Raw genomic sequence first — 19,711 nt, 5'->3', positions numbered from 1 at the left:
AATTTAGGTGCCTCTAAAGTATATGGAGCGGTCCTATTGGCGCTTAAGAAAAGCTTCCGAATACTAGCCGAGCCCGACGGCCGCGTTTAGCTACTGCATTAGGAATATATAGGTATTGAGATTTTATACAAATAAAGGTTGCGTTCGCAACAGTATGTAGTATTGTTTTCCATCGTATTTTCTCGGAAACGTTAGTATTTGTCATGCTACTTCAGTCAACCTCAGTACTTTTTGTACCGGACTGACTGAAATAGCAAGACACGTTCGTACGTTTCCGTGAAAAAACGATGGAAAATAATTGTCATTGACATCTATTCTTGTAGGGGCATCAGCTGCTGTTGAGGATTTGAACTGCAAGACCAGCTTTTTTTCCCGAGCGTTTTATCTAAGAACAAGCAGTATGAAAGGTCAGCGAACAAAAATTAATGCATGCATCTTTTTTCATATGTGATCAACAAATACAAATACATTTCTTGCGCTCGAATATAGTCGATCAATCGCTTTTGGGTATGTCTAAATCTTTAAAAATCGTCACATATTCATATATTTGCATAAGATAGTGTATATGCAGGTTAATATAGGTTTACACATAAGTAGGAATCAACTCGTCGGCTCGTCGCACAGTGATATGCAAATTAATATGGTCCTAATCTATGTATGCAATTCATTATTGAGAATAACACTAAATTACTTACTAAATTAATTACTTTGTAAATGATTTACAAGTACCTCAAACAGTTTGAAGAGCACTCGGCCTCTATTGGCGACCATTTCTAGAAGCTGGTCGAACTGTTTGCCGTCCGTAGTTTCACTGTATGGCACGCATAGCGCGAACGTGAGGAAATCCAACATGGCCGCCACCACCAGCGCGCCGCTTCCGGCCGTCTGTAACAAAATAAATAGTTAATGAAGCCGTCATAACTTCACACACCAAAACTTAACGTGATTTAGCTGGGTTAGCACTTAAACAGCGCTCCTAACCTGTATCGTCCCATTACCCGAAACTAAAATTACTTTAAATTTTTTATTTGTTTATACTTAGTTACGTCATACTGATAACCTTACTTGTAAGCCTTCCAAGAAAGCATGCGTGGCTACTTACATACTTTGCTCATATCTAGTAGACTTTTAAGCGATGAGCGCTTAACAGGACTGGAGCTTAGAACGCTGATTTATGTCTCACAATTCGTTTCAAGCGAAAGTTTTATTCAGTTCCTGCCTCAGGTCTGCCAAATGTCTGATGGTTACACATATTCTAGCACTGAGTAGTAACAAGAAATCACCACTAGAGCTAAGAGCGCTGAGTCAATATAATCAATTAATCATCAACCTTTTAACGTGTGCTGTAGTTATACTCACAACGTGCTCCGCCCACATGGATAGTACACCCTCCAAGAAAGGCTGCGTAGCCAGCATGGAGGCCTTATTCAGCTGTTCCTGCCGCAGGTATGGTTCGTGGTGCATGGGCTGCATGAGAGTACAAGCCGCTAGTGCCGCATGGGAACAAGCTGCCGTCGCTATAACTTGTTGGTAACTTTTTACTCACAACATGTTCCGCCCACATGGACAGTAAACCCTCTAGGAAGGGTTGCGTAGCCAACATGGAAGCTTTATTCAGCTGCTCCTGCTTCCAAATGTCTAATGGTTACACATATTCTAGCACTAAGTAGTAACAAAAAATCACCACTAGAGCTAAGAGCGCCGAGTCAATATAATCAATTAATCATCGACCTTTTAACGTGTGCCGTAGTTATACTAGGCGTGGCTCATTCCTTGATTTCGTCGCTTTGCTACAGGTAGCTAAAAGTACATCCGTTCCGCCCCAATTTTGGGGAAAGCCATAAGCCGCGCGTGGCGCTGTCGCCACCTAGCGGCCATATCTGTGCTGATCGTAACAGACGCGTTTTGTTAGAGAGTGAGTCTTCTGTACTTAGTACTATTATTTATTCTGTGGTTATACTCACAACGTGCTCCGCCCACATGGACAGTAAACCCTCTAGGAAGGGTTGTGTAGCCAACATGGAGGCCTTATTCAGCTGTTCCTGCCGTAAGTCCGGCTCGTGGTGCATGGGCTGCATGAGAGTACAAGCCGCTAGTGCCGCATGGGAACAAGCTGCCGTCGCTATAACTTGTTGGTAACTTTTTACTCACAACATGTTCCGCCCACATGGACAGTAAACCCTCTAGGAAGGGTTGCGTAGCCAACATGGAAGCTTTATTCAGCTGCTCCTGCCTCCAAATGTCTAATGGTTACACATATTCTAACACTGAGTAGTAACAAAAAATCACCACTAGAGCTAAGAGCGCTGAGTCAATATAATCAATTAATCATCGACCTTTTAATGTGTGATGTAGTTATACTCACAACGTGTTCCGCCCACATAGACAACAACCCCTCCAAGAAAGGCTGCGTAGCCAGCATGGAGGCCTTGTTCAGCTGTTCCTGCCGTAAGTCCGGCTCGTGGTGCATGGGCTGCATGAGCGCGCAGGCCGCGTCGAGCGCCGCGTGCGAGCACGCAGCTGAGCCGCGCCGCAGCGCGCCCACCACGGCGGTGCCGATCCATTCGCGGAATCTAGGATATAGGATAAGTAACAATCATGCATAGTTAAAAAATCGTATCAATATAGAATCAATTAATAGTGTATTTAATGTTGCTGTTATTGTCCTAAGGCATCCCAGAGGTGCAGCAGGCTTTCACAAGCTCGCGCCACGCGTTCCTATCTTCAGCGACCCTTCTGGCCACGGTGTGTCTAATACCTACGCAGGTAATATTGTAAAGCCTCGGCGTATGAGAACGCCTCTAGCTCGAAACTAACTCTAAGCGTGACTAGCGTAAGATTAATAATAAAGATACACTACAAATAAATTAAAATTAACTTATTGATATTAAAATTAATAACTCTTTGTTTTTACTAATATTATACCTACAAATGATCTATTTGTCAACAATACATACCCAGGTAAGGTAACGCTGTGAAAGCAGCGAAACCCACTTTGCTGGCACACAGCCGCCTCAGCGCGTGAAATAGCGCCTCTAGCTCTCTCGGCGGCAACGTGGCGCTTGTATTATGTACTATTGTTTCCAAGCGTTCTTGGCTAGATATTACTAGCATCTAACATCGTAAAAGGATCACACACTGAACTAAAACATTCGTAAATCTACTTTTTATTGGCAAAACACCTGCAATACATACCCAGGCAACGCTGTAAAAGCAGCTAAACCCACTTTGCTGGCACATAGCCGCCTCAGCGCGTGAAACAGCGCCTCCAGCTCTCACGCCGGCAACGTAGCGCTTGTAAAATGTACTATTGTTTCCAAGCGTTCTTGGCTAGATATTACTAGTATCTAACATCGTAAAAGGATCACACACTGAACTAAATATTCGTAAATCTACTTTTTATTGACAAAACACCTGCAATACATACCTAGGCAACGCTGTGAAAGCAGCGAAACCCACTTTGCTAGCACACAGCCGCCTCAGCGCGTGAAGCACGCGCTGTTCACGAGAGCGCTCAGCGCTCCCGATATCAGCTTATTATCACGTATATGGAACTCTTAAATGAGTACGATTGAGTGAGTATTTGTAAACCTATATCTCACTGAATAATCGATAGTTTTATTGAAATTATTACATACCCAGGTAACGCTGTGAAAGCAGCGAACCCCACTTTACTAGCACACAGCCGCCTCAGCGCGTGAAACAGCGCCTCCAGCTCTCTCGGCGGCAACGTGGCGCTTGTAGCGGTGCTGTTCACGAGAGCGCTCAGCGCTCCCGTTATCAGCTTATTATCACGTATATAGAACTCTTAAATGAGTACATATTTGTAAAAACCTATATAACCTATATCTCGCTGAATAATCGATAGTTTTATTGACATAATTACATACCCAGGCAACGCTGTAAAGGCAGCGAAACCCACTTTGCTGGCACACAGCCGCCTCAGCGCGTGAAACAGCGCCTCCAGCTCTCTCGGCGGCAACGTGGCGCTTGTAGCGGTGCTGTTCACGAGAGCGCTCAGCGCTCCCGTTATCAGCTTATTATCACGTATATGGAACTCTTAAATGAGTACATATTTGTAAACCTATATCTCACTGAATAATCGATAGTTTTATTGAAATTATTACATACCCAGGTAACGCTGTGAAAGCAGCGAAACCCACTTTACTAGCACACAGCCGCCTCAGCGCGTGAAACAGCGCCTCCAGCTCTCTCGGCGGCAACGTGGCGCTTGTAGCGGTGCTGTTCACGAGAGCGCTCAGCGCTCCCGTTATCAGCTTATTATCACGTATATAGAACTCTTAAATGAGTACATATTTGTAAAAACCTATATAACCTATATCTCGCTGAATAATCGATAGTTTTATTGACATAATTACATACCCAGGCAACGCTGTAAAGGCAGCGAAACCCACTTTGCTGGCACACAGCCGCCTCAGCGCGTGAAACAGCGCCTCCAGCTCTCTCGGCGGCAACGTGGCGCTTGTAGCGGTGCTGTTCACGAGAGCGCTCAGCGCTCCCGTTATCAGCTTATTATCACGTATATGGAACTCTTAAATGAGTACATATTTGTAAACCTATATCTCACTGAATAATCGATAGTTTTATTGAAATTATTACATACCCAGGTAACGCTGTGAAAGCAGCGAAACCCACTTTACTAGCACACAGCCGCCTCAGCGCGTGAAACAGCGCCTCCAGCTCTCTCGGCGGCAACGTGGCGCTTGTAGCGGTGCTGTTCACGAGAGCGCTCAGCGCTCCCGTTATCAGCTTATTATCACGTCTATAGAACTCTTAAATGAGTACATATTTGTAAAAACCTATATAACCTATATCTCGCTGAATAATCGATAGTTTTATTGACATAATTACATACCCAGGCAACGCTGTAAAGGCAGCGAAACCCACTTTGCTGGCACACAGCCGCCTCAGCGCGTGAAACAGCGCCTCCAGCTCTCTCGGAGGCAACGTGGCGCTTGTAGCGGTGCTGTTCACGAGAGCGCTCAGCGCTCCCGTTATCAGCTTCTCCTTATTCTCCGCGAATAGGCGCTGAAAATAGAAAACATTTCAAACTCACGTTCTTGTTTTTCACATACTACTTATTTATTAACCCCCTTATTCATAAAACTTTACGGGCCTGATTTAGTTAAATTGTGTTTTATCCCTTTCTTACAAATAGATAAGTCAAAATGACAGATAAGGACAAACGATTATTAGCTAATTGAGGTTTGTAACGCGTTTATGAATAACAAAAAAGAACAAGAACATTCCCAATACATGTTTTAGAAATTTAGATCTATGGCATAGCATAACCTATGAGTGAGATATGCATACAAGTAAAATGAAGATCTGATTTTCAAGGTTTCTTACTTATAACTTTTGGTGGAAACTTGTATGAATCTTAACTTCTTTAATATTTTATTTAAGCACATATTGAGCTTTCCACCAAAAGGTATGAGATAAAAAAAATTGCTCTAAAGCATTTTTCTAGGAGTAGGTATGTAAATTTTTTATAAATATGATACCCCTTTGACCAAAACGCAAAAAAAATGAGTTTTATATCCCCGTGTTTAATGTACCTACATTGCAAGCTATTGTGAACCTCGTGCGCAAACTGCAAGGTTCAAATTTAAGTGTCAAATTCCCAAAAATATATATAGGGGACTTACTATATCCCATGTAAGTATCCGCCACAACAGGGAAGGGGCCTACAAGGCACAAACAAATCAAAATGGCAAACAAAACACGATGCAAAACAAGAACAAAATTAGATGTATTGTGGTAGGGGTGAAACATGCCAGTAAAAAAAATCTATATATGTACAGGCAAATTACATCTAATATATTGTGATTGATATTAGGGAATCAAAAATAATAATATCGCAAGATGTTATTAGAGTGGATCAACTTTTTCTTGTCACTTCGTTGCCATGGTTACGTTCTTCTGGGTCACTTTTTAAAACCAGATTTTTATGCATTTAAATTCACCAAACACGCTTTTTGGTGAACCAGACTTTTACCAAGCGTGTCAGAAGAAGGTGGGTTACATGTACAATGTCTTCTAACAAACTATGCTACTATAGTCTCTTGTCTCACCGGACATAATAATAACAAGAAATAGTTGATCCACCCATTAGTAAATGTTTCTGAATTCAAGTCCTGATTCGAGAGAACGAGCATTATGTTTATGTTAGTAAAAGCAATTTTAATAGTAATGATTATACAAAATGTCCAGTCACCTGCAAATATCTCTTGCACAACCAAACGCGTAAACATATTGTGGTGAGTATATTATCAGTAGAGCCAAAAGAACGAGTTATATCCTGCTAAGGCTCAAGGTCCCACGTATAATACTAATCAAGTTTGATGAAATTTAAACTATTTTCAAATGGAACCAATCGCGCTGATCGCGCCTTTGTCGCTCAAAGAAAATGTATCCGAACCCTTTGTGGAGTAGATAGACTGGAGCCTTGCAAACCATTATTTATTAAACATAAGTTACTATCCTTCCCCTGTCTCTATATTTACGAGATATGTGTTTTTGTAAAACTCAATATTCAACTATTCACGTTCGTAGAAGATAAGGAAACAACACGGTCACATAGACGCTGTAGGTTAGCATTACAAACTAGTAACAAATTAGCACTTAGAAGAAAAAGCGCTTTTAACATGTGCATTACTATATTTAATAAACTACCAGCCGACTTAAAGACATTGCCAATAAACCAGTTTAAAACAAAGCTGTATAACATATTGATCGATAAATGTTTTTATAGTATTAACGAATTTTTATTGTATACATTTTGAATATAACCTGACAGTTAATTTACATCTATTTAAAAGACATGACTTATTCCTATTTTAATTGTAATTTCTTTTTTTTTTATTCTGATTACTATTTTATTTGACCTGTTACTAAATTAATTATCTACTATTATAAATATTGGCGAAAATTGTCATTAATCCTGTAAGTGTATCTAATTTTAAATGACTGAGTGACTATATATCACTGACAAATATTTTCACATGTCTATATTGACTGAATGTATAATGGGAAGCAATGTATTTAAATTAAGATCCTATTTTTACCATATGTTCATTGTGAATAAACGATTTCATTCATTCATTCATTCAAGTTGCATTTCTTTTGTATGATAAAAACTTCCCACAAAGAAAAATTTATTATATTTCCTACGGTATAAGTTCAAATTACACTGGCAAATTTAGGGTATTTTCTTGTATGGCTGGGCCTTAGGAGTATGATTTTTAGGCTGTACGCGTTCTGTTGTGCTTGCTATAATTGCAGGGCTGAACCCATTTTACTTAGTAATAACTGTATGTAAACAGCGCTGGTGGTCTAGCGGTAAGAGCGTGCGACTTGCAATCCGGAGGTCACGGGTTCGAACCCCGGCTCGTACCAATGAGTTTTTCGGAACTTATGTACGAAATATCATTTGATATTTACCAGTCGCTTTTCGGTGAAGGAAAACATCGTGAGGAAACCGGACTAATCCCAATACGAGCCTAATTTACCCTCTGGGTTGGAAGGTCAGATGGCAGTCGCTTTCGTAAAAACTAGTGCCCACGCCAATTACTGGGATTAGTTGCCAAGCTGACCCCAGGCTCCCATGAGCCGTGGCAAAATGCCGGGACAACGCGAGGAAGATGATGTATGTAAACTTACATCGGCGCTGACGGAATAGTTGAGTCCGCTGTAGCCGACATTGGCGTTGAAACGCTCGATCACCTCCGCTCGCGTCATGCCCACCGGGTTCTGGAATAATCTGTGGACAAACGTTTTTAATTTAGGACTCTATGTTGTGTTGGTAAGGTTTATTATGTGTTCCGTTCCACGTCTGAGATCTTCATTGGAGAGCGTAACGTCTCCGGTGACCGATAGATGCCGCTAGCGTCTATGTAGTCGCTCCGCCGCCTTGCCGTGACGTAGTTCCGCTTCCCTTTCCTGCAAACAGACGCCCGCCCCCCGCCACTCGCCGCCGCTATGTCATTGTTTCGTCGACCGTCCTGACCGATGGTCCGCAAATTTTTTTTTGCGAACATTTTTGCAGCATGGCGCTTTAAAAATTTCCGATCCAAAGTTTGTTCGATTAAATAGCGAGATATAGCCAGAGATCGCCACTACTAGTCTTTTGGCGGTCTCGGGATCGATCTTCCAACGGTGCTTTTCGATTCTACCCACTTTTTTCTTGCTAAATTATCTTTTACATGCCATGCTGCTAAAATCGTTACCGTTAACTCGCATTTTCGAGAGTGAAGTAGGAAGTGCGTCAACAAGTGGTTTCAAGTGTCGTTTGTTACGCGTGGTAACGTAAGTCGCTCCGCATCGGAGAGGAACGTGCGTCATCGTGCCTGCCGCGGGGAGCGGGGCCGGCCCGGCGCGGTGGGGTGCCGGGGCCGCGCTGCAATAGGATAGTTTTGGATTGTCTCAAACCATCTGGTAAGGCAGTTTAATGATATTCTAGCTGTATTTGGCGTTCGGAAGCGCATTGTGAATGCCTACTTGGACGCTAAAGCCCCGGTTCTCGTCCGATTACCGCAGGTGTCGGCCGAGGTCGGTGCTCGTGCTCGGAGCCCGGGAGTATTACCTTGTGTTGTTAGTTTCCGACGCGACAGTTCGTGTCGTTCGCCGCGTCGGCGCTGTCGACTTTCTCTTGTCGTCCGAGGTGACTCCGAGACGCCGCGACGCTGCGGGCCGGCGCCCAAGGTGTCGCGGCGCAGGCGCTTCCGGTCCGCGGGACTCCGAGAGACGTCACGCGCCCGCTCCTGTTGCTGCGGTCGCGGCGCGGGTGGATCGCGGACCTCGGTCCCGTCCTGGCGCCAAGGTGAAAGCGGACCGGACCACGGGGAGCACGCTACTGCATCTCGACTGCTCAAAGTGGAAGGAAGGTAAGTTACGTGGAAGCCACTCTGTGGAAACACACGCACCAGCGAAACAGTGGCGGGCCGCCACGATGGCAGCACCCGCCTCACGCGTCGGCGCCTCTCGAGCTGGCCGCCACGATGGCGCCTCTCGCCTCACCAGCGCCCCCTGAGCAAGTGGCGGCCGCCACGATGGCGCCGCCCACCTCACGCTCCGGTGCCACCCGAGCCGGCCGCCACGATGGCGCCTCTCGCCTCACGCACCTGCGAGCCGGTGTCGGGCCGCCACAAGGGTGCCGCCCGCCGCTTCTCGCGTCACGCGCCGGCGCCTCCCAAGCTGTCGGTGGCTGCCGCCACGATGGCGCCTCTCGCGTCGCACGCCGGCGCCACCCGAGCTCGCGGTGGCTGCCGCCACGATGGCGCCTCTCGCGTCGCGCGCCGGCGCCACCCGAGCTGGCGGTGGCTGCCGCCACGATGGCGCTTCTCGCGTCACGCGCCGGCGCCTCCCGAGCTGTTGGTGGCTGCCGCCACGATGGCGCCTCCCGCGTCACGCGCTGGCGCCTCTGCCGCCACGATGGCGCTTCTCGCGTCGGCGCCTCCCGAGATGTCGGTGGCTGCCGCCACGATGGCGCCTCTCGCGTCACGCGCCGGCGCCTCCTGAGCTGGCGGTGGCTGCCGCCACGATGGCGCTTCTCGCGTCACGCGCCGGCGCCTCCCGAGCTGTTGGTGGCTGCCGCCACGATGGCGCCACCCGAGCTGGCGGTGGCTGCCGCCACGATGGCGCTTCTCGCGTCACGCGCCGGCGCCTCCCGAGCTGTTGGTGGCTGCCGCCACGATGGCGCCACCCGAGCTGGCGGTGGCTGCCGCCACGATGGCGCCTCTCGCGTCACGCGCCGGCGCCTCCCGAGCTGGCGATGGCTGCCGCCACGATGGCGCCTCTCGCGTCACGCGCCGGCGCCTCCCGAGCTGGCGATGGCTGCCGCCACGATGGCGCCTCTCGCGTCACGCGCCGGCGCCTCCCGAGCTGGCGATGGCTGCCGCCACGATGGCGCCTCTCGCGTCACGCGCCGGCGCCTCCCGAGCTGGCGATGGCTGCCGCCACGATGGCGCCTCTCGCGTCACGCGCCGGCGCCTCCCGAGCTGGCGATGGCTGCCGCCACGATGGCGCCTCTCGCGTCACGCGCCGGCGCCTCCCGAGCTGTTGGTGGCTGCCGCCACGATGGCGCCACCCGAGCTGGCGGTGGCTGCCGCCACGATGGCGCCTCTCGCGTCACGCGCCGGCGCCTCCCGAGCTGGCGATGGCTGCCGCCACGATGGCGCCTCTCGCGTCACGCGCCGGCGCCTCCCGAGCTGGCGATGGCTGCCGCCACGATGGCGCCTCTCGCGTCACGCGCCGGCGCCTCCCGAGCTGGCGATGGCTGCCGCCACGATGGCGCCTCTCGCGTCACGCGCCGGCGCCTCCCGAGCTGGCGATGGCTGCCGCCACGATGGCGCCTCTCGCGTCACGCGCCGGCGCCTCCCGAGCTGGCGGTGGCTGCCGCCACGATGGCGCCGCCCACCTCACGCACCGGCACCTTCCGAGCGGCGGCGGTTGCCATGATAGCGCCGGCAATTACGTCGATGCTGCAAGTACGACGCTGTCGTCCTTTGCAATGGCACCCATGTTCTGTTCGTAAGAAAACTTACCTGTTGCCGTTCCCAATGATATCGCCAGCGGCCGCGTCGATGCAGCCCGCCAAGCCGACGCCGGCCGGGCGCCACGCCGCTGCCGTCCGGCGCCACGTGTACCACGGTACCAGTTTTCCTTGTCCACATGGCCCCATTGAGGTACGCAGGCGCTTATAGCTATGGTACAACAGCACGAACAGACCGCTAAACCCTTGCTTTCGGTTAAGGATTCCTCCGTCGCCAAGGCGACGGAGGCGACGGCAGACAAGGTCCCGTGTGCTCCGCTCAAAACCGAGGTTGAAGGCATTGAAAAGGTTTGCAGTGTTCACATAATTATCTCTCTGCTTGCCCGCGCTCTCCAGCTTAAGTTCCGTCTTACAAAGACGAACTCGTTCGCCAAGCCCCTAATAAACAAAATGGGACAAATAAACCCGCTGCGCCTGAACGAGCTTGTGTTTCCGGTGCCAAGAGAAAGGGGCCAGGAGGACTCCAGCAGTTTCCATCTGTCTGTCTTCGACTTTATCGAAACAGTTTTGTTAAGCAAAGCGCCAAAATCGATTTTAGACTTGATTTCATCAGTGCGATTTCCTTAAAAGCATGCTACCATGCTCCTATACAAGTTTGACTGAAGGTTTTTCGTTTTCTCAACATACAGACCTGCCTTGCTGCCGAGTTTCTCACAGAAACTATACTCGATGCCTCCTGTTCAGTCTCAAATTCGCAAACGTTAGTTTATGGAGATTGCACCGTCGTAATCCTCACCTTATACCTGTAGTCCGTTAATAATGGTAGACAATGTACGAAGTGAGGCCCTTCAAGTGGAGAGTAATGGTTAACGGGCCGCACCTGCAGCGCTGACGACAGGAGTGTACTACAAACATACAACCGTTACTACGGTTGTCGAAAAAACTGCTGATGCCAGCAGATCGTCTATAGTTCGCGCTGGTTCTTTGCTACTTACCAGGTCGGTATAACCCCCAAAGGCGACGGTTTATCAAAAAGTCACTGCGTCCCCCGAGTGGCAGCTGCGCCCAGAAGCCGCCAAGACTATCTTCGCCTGATAGGCACCTTGTTGGTCGGCCTCTCCGCTTTCGAGAGCCCCCGCACTGTACCACGGTATGTCTTAATCGACTCTTTGAAGTGCTACCACGACGCGTTTGGCAGCTGCCGGTGATACGACTTGGCATGGATATCTCCACCTCCCAGGCTAGTCTGTTTACTGTGACGGCGTGATGAGGAGAGCTTTCTCGCAGCTGTGGTAAGCTTGCAATTTACTGGCGGTCCTAGTGAACACAACGTCAGACCACCATCCCTTACAAGTCAACGACCTTAAGAATCGAGGCGTAGCTCCTGTCAGATAGGACGCTCCAACACCGAGCCGGCGATAACCGGGTATTTCCGGGTCCGGTAAAGGTTGTCTAGAAAACCATTACCGGGGAGCACTCCCTAGATCGTCCCCTTGTCGAGGTCGCTGTACGCCCACAATGTAGAAATGATCTTCATGGTGCATCAAAAATGAGATCGACTGCCAGGTACCTCTAATACCCAGTGAAGTAGCAAGCTATCTCAGACATCTATTTCTATTCTCCATGTTAGCTTTCAAAATGATACTTGTTCAGAAGCCTGTAACAAGTGCTGTATGTGAACCACTATCGGACACTATGCCTTCGTCCATCGTCATTAATAGCGAGACCAGCGCCTCCCAAACCACCAGCTTGGGACGCGAGAAATCTTATTCAAATTACTTGCCCTAACTTGAATAATCCTACATCGTACCTATATAGAAGAGCTGCCGCACCTTTACTGTTAGCATCAGGCCGCAGGGTCAATGACCTTACCCTACTACACTGTAGCCCAGGCAATTACACAGATAACTTTGACGCTATTATTTTGTGTCCGAAATTCGGTTCTAAACCAGATAACGTGTCTCACCGACTGGACTCTCTTAGAAGCTTCGGAATAAAGTATAGACCCAGTAGGTAGTCTGGGTACGTCAACTTGTGAGAATTACACAAAATGTTAGGGACACTGCGCTTATTTCCTTCAGACACAGTAGTCTCATCCAATCCGGCCTCGCCTACGATTGCTTTCGATCCATGATGTACTTAATCACTAAATTAGCTGGAAAACTATCCAATTACTTAGCGATATTTTGGCTTAAGTTAATTGGGATCATGACTCTTTCTTTAGACGATCCTATCGCCGAGATTCTGCGGATCGGATGCGATTTCGAATGAGAAATCTCTCAAACCAGTTTAACGTCAGATTCGAACCTGGGATTACAGTTTAAATTCTCAATTTCCTGTAATGCATCATTATAACGAGTTATTGTGATTTCATGGGTTGCAATAAGGCGTATATATTTATTCTTTCTCTGAGTTATATGACAGTAGGTGTAGCCCTAACGCTTGCGCGCCCGCTGACTCGCCACCAGGAGATAATAAACAGGTCTCAATGAAGATCTCAGACGTGGAACGGAACACATAATATAAAAATTTTACCTTCCAATAAAATTATTATTATGTTTCCTTCCACGTCTGAGATCTGAGTAATGCCTTCCTGGCAGGCTACTAGGCTACTTTTATACCGACGGTACTTCTCCTCAACAATGACATAGCGGCGGCGAGTGGCGGGGGGCGGGCGTCTGTTTGCAGGAAAGGGAAGCGGAACTACGTCACGGCAAGGCGGCGGAGCGACTACATAGACGCTAGCGGCATCTATCGGTCACCGGAGACGTTACGCTCTCCAATGAAGATCTCAGACGTGGAAGGAAACATAATAATAATTTTATTGGAAGGTAAAATTTTTATATTTTCTGATGCATGAGTATCCCGACTAAGGGTGGTATTCCATCTGTCCAATATCTGACGACCGATATTTTGACAACCGGTCTGGCCTAGTGGGTAATGACCCTGCCTGTGAAGCCGCGGTCCTGGGTTCGAATCCCAGTAAGGGCATTTATTTGTGTGATGATCACAGATATTTGTTCCTGAGCCATGGTTGTTTTCTATGTATTTAAGTATTTGTATATTATATATAACTGTATGTAGTTATATCGTTGTCTGAGTACCCACAACACAAGCTTTCTTGAGCTTACCGTGGGGCTTAGTCAATTTGTGTAAGAATGTCCTATAATATAAAAAAAAAAATCTTTTGACATGTTTTCACTGCAGATAATAAAATATGACATTGATGCATTAAGGCGATTTGTTTACAAAGGGCCTACCGGGAAAATATGCAAGAGTGATAGAGAGGTTATATAACAAAAAATCGACTTTCTCGAAAAAGTCTCGAAAGTCTAGCCTCGAGGGTCTACCTTCAGATTGTCATGGAATGTGGTAGCGGCGTCCCCTACGCAGAGTTTCGCGTCATATTCCCTATTGGCAACACTGTTTCTAGTGATTGTGAATTAGACAGTTGGCGGTATATTGGTGGTCAGTACGCGCGTGGGTTAATCAACTTTTTCTTGTCACACGTTCCTATGGTTACGATCTCCTGAGTCACTCTTAAAATTCTTTCTCTTTCTTATTTAAATGAACCAAACTTGCATTTTATGGTAGTTATAAGACCTTTCCATAATGGGACATCTACTGAGCATGTTAGTAGAACATGGTACAGCAGTTCTTCTAACAATCTATGCTACTATTGTCACCTCGCTGATGGGACAGAATAACAACAAGAAATAGTTGATTGACCCAGGTATAGGGTTGTGTGGGAATATCACTTAGGGACAGGAAAACAAACAACTGGCTTCGGGAACATAGCAAAGTCACTGACGTAACCAGACGAATGGCGAAACTGAAGTGGGAGTGGGCTGGACATGTGGCCCGTAAAGACGGCTCGTGGTTAGGGTTTGCATGACGGATCCGAAATGTATGGGAAGATCCGCGGATCCGGATCTAGATCCGGATAATTTCATACATTCCGGATCCGGATTGCAAACCCTACTCGTGGTGTAAGAGGCTGGTAGAGTGGAGACCGTGGGGAGAGTCACGCCCAGCAGGTAAACCAAAAATGCGTTGGTATGACGACATCAAGAGAACGGCTGGATCAAAATGGGTGCAAAGACCACAAAATAGAACCATAGAGAAAAAAATACATAGAGTGCTCACTCCATACATCAGTTTTAGTACCAAAAAGACTATTAGCATCTAGCATCGAGTAGCGGAACTATCAGTACTGCTACTTGACAATAGATGTAGCACCGACCGGAAAGTCTTATGCTGTTGAGATAAGACTTTCCGGTCGGTGCTACATCTATTGTCAAGTAGCAGTACTGATAGTTCCGCTACTCGATGCTAGATGTAGACACTGAAATTAATAGTCTGAACTGATGTATGGAGTGAGCACTCTTGTCTTACTATATTTCTCTATGATAGAACAGAATGGCAAAAATTGAAGGAGGCCTACATCTTAAAGATTGAAAAGGGCTAAAAAGAGAGAGAGAGAGAGAGAGAGAGAGAGAGAGAGAGAGAGAGAGAGAGAGAGAGAGGGGGTTGTGATACCTGAGGTGGTTGGACTCGGTCTCCTCGTCGACGGGCTGGTGCAGCGGGCCGAGCCGGTAGCCGCGCGGCGTGGCGCCCGAGCGCACGTGCACGTCGCGCTGCCCGGCCGAGCGCACGCCGTCCAGGAGAGACGCCAACAGGGCGTCTCTGTAATATGCGAATTTTAATTCGTTTGTGGTGACCGTTCCGACTGAACATCTAGCGACCTTCACCAAGGAGGAGTTTTGGCCGAAGGGTGTCAAGTTTCGGCGGTTCCGCGGCCGGTTCCCTGACACTGCGGGGTTGCGTAATGCATCGCAATCATAATGTGTTTTTTAGTGTTTAGTTATATTTTTATAATATGTATGCTAGTTTTAAGGTATTTATGTATGGGCCACTAGTTGCCTGAAATAAACGATTTCATTCATTCATTCATTCAATAAAATACAAGCAATAATTTTGTATGGAAAACAGTTTATAAAGCTAAACGAGGTTAAACATGTATAGGAAAAAAATATTAGCTAATCAAATCAATAATTTGTTTGCTTGCGTGATAGAACTTGACTTTAAGACTATATACATCAGTAGCGGTAAGTACAATTAAGTTTCAAACTTCACAGGAATCGAGCTTCCTGCCGGCCCGCCTAATTTGAAACAGTTGAGCTCCTTAAAGAATCTTAAAGACTCAATCGGGTCACAAGAGTCAAAACCATTATTCAAGTTATTCGAATACGAATTCCTTACCTTTCGCCGGCCATGTAAGTTCGGGTCTGTCCATTCATGTACTCGATGGAGAACTTTTGTGGGTGGTCCCGGTCCCTGACCAAAGCGAACACATCGCTCAGAGGACGAAGGCAGACAACCTAAAATAAACAGGTTTTGTTCAAAAAAAAACACTTTCAATAAGTTTTATATATATCTACAGACAGACAAGAGATCAAGAAGATTTGGGTTGGGTTCTTTTGATACAGAAATCCTGTTGTTTCATTTTGTCTCCAAAATTTGACTAGCTTTCGTCCAAAATAGTTTTTGTGAACTAGAACTAATGTGTACTCACCGAATAGGTCTGCGGGTCGCGCTCCAAAATACATGTGTCGGATAGACAAAGTGTACGCCGCATCGGCTCCATGTGCCGCGCTGGGTTCACTTTGTGAACTATGAACTCGCTCAGCGAGGTCTGATGTTGGTCGCCACTAGAATAAGTGAAGAAAGCTCAATAAGCAATAGTTCGGTATGGTTCGGTGGAAAAAATCTATGGAAAATCTGGCAACCCTAGAGTTTTGAAATAATTTCATTCATTGATTTTGTTAAATCAAGCCGGGCAGGCCGCAAACATCCTCAACTGGCTCAATTAAAACCGCATGTAAATAGTTAAATTGATTGGCAAAGGCAATTCGCATACCATTCTCATTTCATCACTAGTAATTTCTTGCATTATACATACAATTACAAAGTATCGTTCTAGGTTACAGACAGTATAAAAAGTATAACTCGAACTTAATTAGATTTGACCCAAAATCTGACGCAATAATAACACATCGCGTAACGTTGTATTTAGACAACTACAATGATTTTAGATTAGACAAAGACAACTTTATTATACGGCTCTCATTATTAAAACAAACATCACTAATTATGCAATTATCAAGTCTGCAAAAAGTATGAATCACTTTCATTCGGCATACATTCTAAGTCTGTCTATTGTACTTATGTTCGTGTAGTAAAATAACATTTAATATGGGTAAGTAAAGTGGCGTTCAAAAGTGCATGGATAGATGTCGACCGTAATGCGTTAATATTACGGTTGAAACATGTCCATGCACCAGGACCAGAACCAGAATCGAAAAACAAATCAATTCAATCAACCTGCAAACAACATTTCACGAGAATCGATTGAGAAATACGAGCTTTAAACGAGAACTGCCGTATTTTCGCCGAAGATGAAACGCAGACTTTCGCTTTCGATCGAACAATAAATAAAGTCAGGTGAATCAAGTGCGCTAATTTAGAAATACTGATATATTCTACCGATGTGTGAATTACCGATTAGACCCCTATGTGTATTCAGAAAAATCGATTAGCAATTTTGTTTTCTTCGTGAATCGTATTAAGCTTACATTTGTAACTTTGGTCCTTTCAAAATTTATGATTATAAGTCGAATTTGTCTTGACATCATCATCTTCCTCGCGTTGTCCCGGTATTTTGCCACGGCTCATGGGAGCCTGGGGTCCGCTTGGCAACGAATCCCAGTAATTGGCGTGGGCACTAGTTTTTACGAAAGCGACTGCCATCTGACCTTCCAACCCACAGGGTAAACTAGGCCCGTATTGGGATTAGTCCGGTTTCCTCACGATGTTTTCCTTCACCGAAAACCGACTGGTAAATATCAAATGATATTTCGTACATAATTAAGTTCCGAAAAACTCATTGGTACGCCGGGGTTCGAACCCGCGACCTCCGGATTGCAAGTCGCACGCTCTTACCGCTAGGCCACCAGCGCTTCGAATTTTTGACTGTAAACTGTAATGATGGATCATGGCGGTCAAATCGATAGCGTTTAAGGTCCTCTATCATTGTCTTTCATATGGTATGTATATCGAGATGCGCTGCGAGTAATAGGTAATATATTAGTAACAGGTTTTTAAAAGTTTCGTATATTACTGCAGTTATAATATAGCCGAACTATTGCGACAGCTAAATATATTTGTCCTAACGGATGGACCTAATTAAAACACTTTCATGTGAAACAACGTAGGTATGTAATTGTATACGATATAGATAATTCCTGTTTCATATAAACAGCAACACTCTCTGACCATTTGAGGACCCTATGTCCTTTACAATAAGGGTTATAATTTGTCAGTTCGATGGCACAGCTAGCAAGGTCAAATGATAAATGACTCATCCGTAAACATGCTAACGGTTCGGTTTGTTCCGAATTGGGAGTTCGTTGACATCATTAATTTATTATTTAAAATAATTTTATTTTTACTTGATGAAAGAATGAAGGGATAATATTTAAATGTCCGTAGGGCTAAGATGGTCGGCTCTTTATCATTTGTCACCATGCCTGTCATGTTCTAACCAGTATGTAAGTGCGAAAGTGACGCATGACATGACAGGTGATAAAAATGTGACCATGATACTGTTGCAGCATTTATTTCTTTATCGCGCACTGTAGCTCAGTTCAAACGCATTCACTGCCAACGTTTTCGTAGCGCCACACGCGTAGCCGATTCTAGCGTTTTCCCGCTTTGTTGAACAAAGCGACTACGAACAGAGCGCCCGCCGAGCGGGTTCCCGATACTCAATGTGTTACATACAGTACATCCCGCAACGAAACCTTTTCATATTTAATAATCTTGGACGCAACGCATACAAAAAGCGTACCGACTTTTGTTTAATAGGCCATTGATAAGAAAAACTTGTTAAGCAAAATACTTGGTAACATGGTAACACTATTATGATTATTATGAACAATGCAGACCTATTCTTTCCTATAAACAAATGATAAGGGTTGATGTAACTATAATTTAAACAGGAAATGGAAATACTAGGAATTGTAGTTTGATTCCAATTGGAAACCATTAGTAACGGGGCCTTCTAGACTAGTCGGTAGTGACTTTGCCTACGAAGTAGTAGGCTCTGGGTGAAAATCCCATCTGATTAGAAGTATCAGTTAAATTCATTGAACGGGTGCTGATTCTCTGATCATCAGATATGTTTAATAGATAACCCACTTGAATATGTTTTATCATTTTGAATCATATCTATAAAAATAATCAAATGAAATGAGTCATACCTGTACTTTCCAAATCTTTGATTGTGGTAATCCTCCAAAGTGATCATTGTGTTCAGTACTTTTATACTAATACTCAGTGTTAGATTGGCCATTTCCAGCATCTTGTTGATGATAGTTTGATGGTCCATGGCGTTGGAGAAGAGGTGGAGGCGACTGTAGCCCCCGACGGCCAGGACAAAGCCTCCGGAGACATCTCTCACTGGGAGGATACCTTAAACAAAGAAATATAACATTAATTTTATTGACCTAAGCAGTGTTTCTTTATCCTAGAGACTGGTTCAACCAATTTGCAAAATCCTTGCAATGTCATATTACAAATCCTGTCAGATTGGATAGTTGATTGGCCATCATTTTGCTAGCTGAGATATATAAACTCTATTTTTACAGTAAATTGTTGCTGGTAACTGCTAAGGTTTTGCAAATATTTGTATGAAATCATTTCTATGAAGATAAACAGGAAAAGAATGCCTCATGCCATTCTTCTATTACCGGTAAAAATAAATAAGATTTTTTAAAGTTCTCTGGAAGTCAATTCTGTACATTACTTAGATAACTATGGGTTAGAAATAACCCTATCGGATCAGAGTAATTTATCCTGCCTGCCATGATTTTTCATTTTTAAATATTCCACTATAAAAACCTATTAATACTAAACTACAAGTATTACCTTGGATATCAGAGTAAGGGTAGCTAGCTAAGAGTGTATGTGTTGATGGGTCCAGTTGCTCTAAAGCACAGGGTCCAACCTCAAGAACTATTGGCAATCTGGTCCCACTCCAGTGGTGCTTATACGCTTGAAATCTCTGTAAGAAAAAACAATAATATTGAAGTGCATCTAAATACATTAGAAATGTTAAATATAGTATGATAATGAAAT

General features: G+C 45.5%; 1 protein-coding gene across 1 annotated transcript in view; it reads right to left on the bottom strand.

Moving 5' to 3' along the window:
* LOC134655421 (dnaJ homolog subfamily C member 13) overlaps nt 1-19,711 on the bottom strand; it is a 65,673-nt gene that overhangs the window by 44,700 nt on the left and 1,262 nt on the right. Inside the window, exons 3-11 of the mRNA XM_063510889.1 lie at nt 19,502-19,637; nt 18,835-19,045; nt 16,089-16,224; nt 15,776-15,894; nt 15,053-15,199; nt 7,684-7,783; nt 4,877-5,049; nt 2,366-2,573; nt 730-885 (exon numbers count right to left, since the gene is read on the bottom strand). Of these exons, the coding sequence (XP_063366959.1) occupies nt 730-885; nt 2,366-2,573; nt 4,877-5,049; nt 7,684-7,783; nt 15,053-15,199; nt 15,776-15,894; nt 16,089-16,224; nt 18,835-19,045; nt 19,502-19,637 (1,386 nt within the window). The remainder of the gene's footprint in view (nt 1-729; nt 886-2,365; nt 2,574-4,876; nt 5,050-7,683; nt 7,784-15,052; nt 15,200-15,775; nt 15,895-16,088; nt 16,225-18,834; nt 19,046-19,501; nt 19,638-19,711) is intronic.

Source organism: Cydia amplana, chromosome 16 (genome assembly GCF_948474715.1).
Source record: "Cydia amplana chromosome 16, ilCydAmpl1.1, whole genome shotgun sequence".
Taxonomy (NCBI): Eukaryota; Metazoa; Arthropoda; class Insecta; order Lepidoptera; family Tortricidae; genus Cydia; species Cydia amplana.
This window is presented reverse-complemented; position numbering and strand designations above follow the sequence as displayed.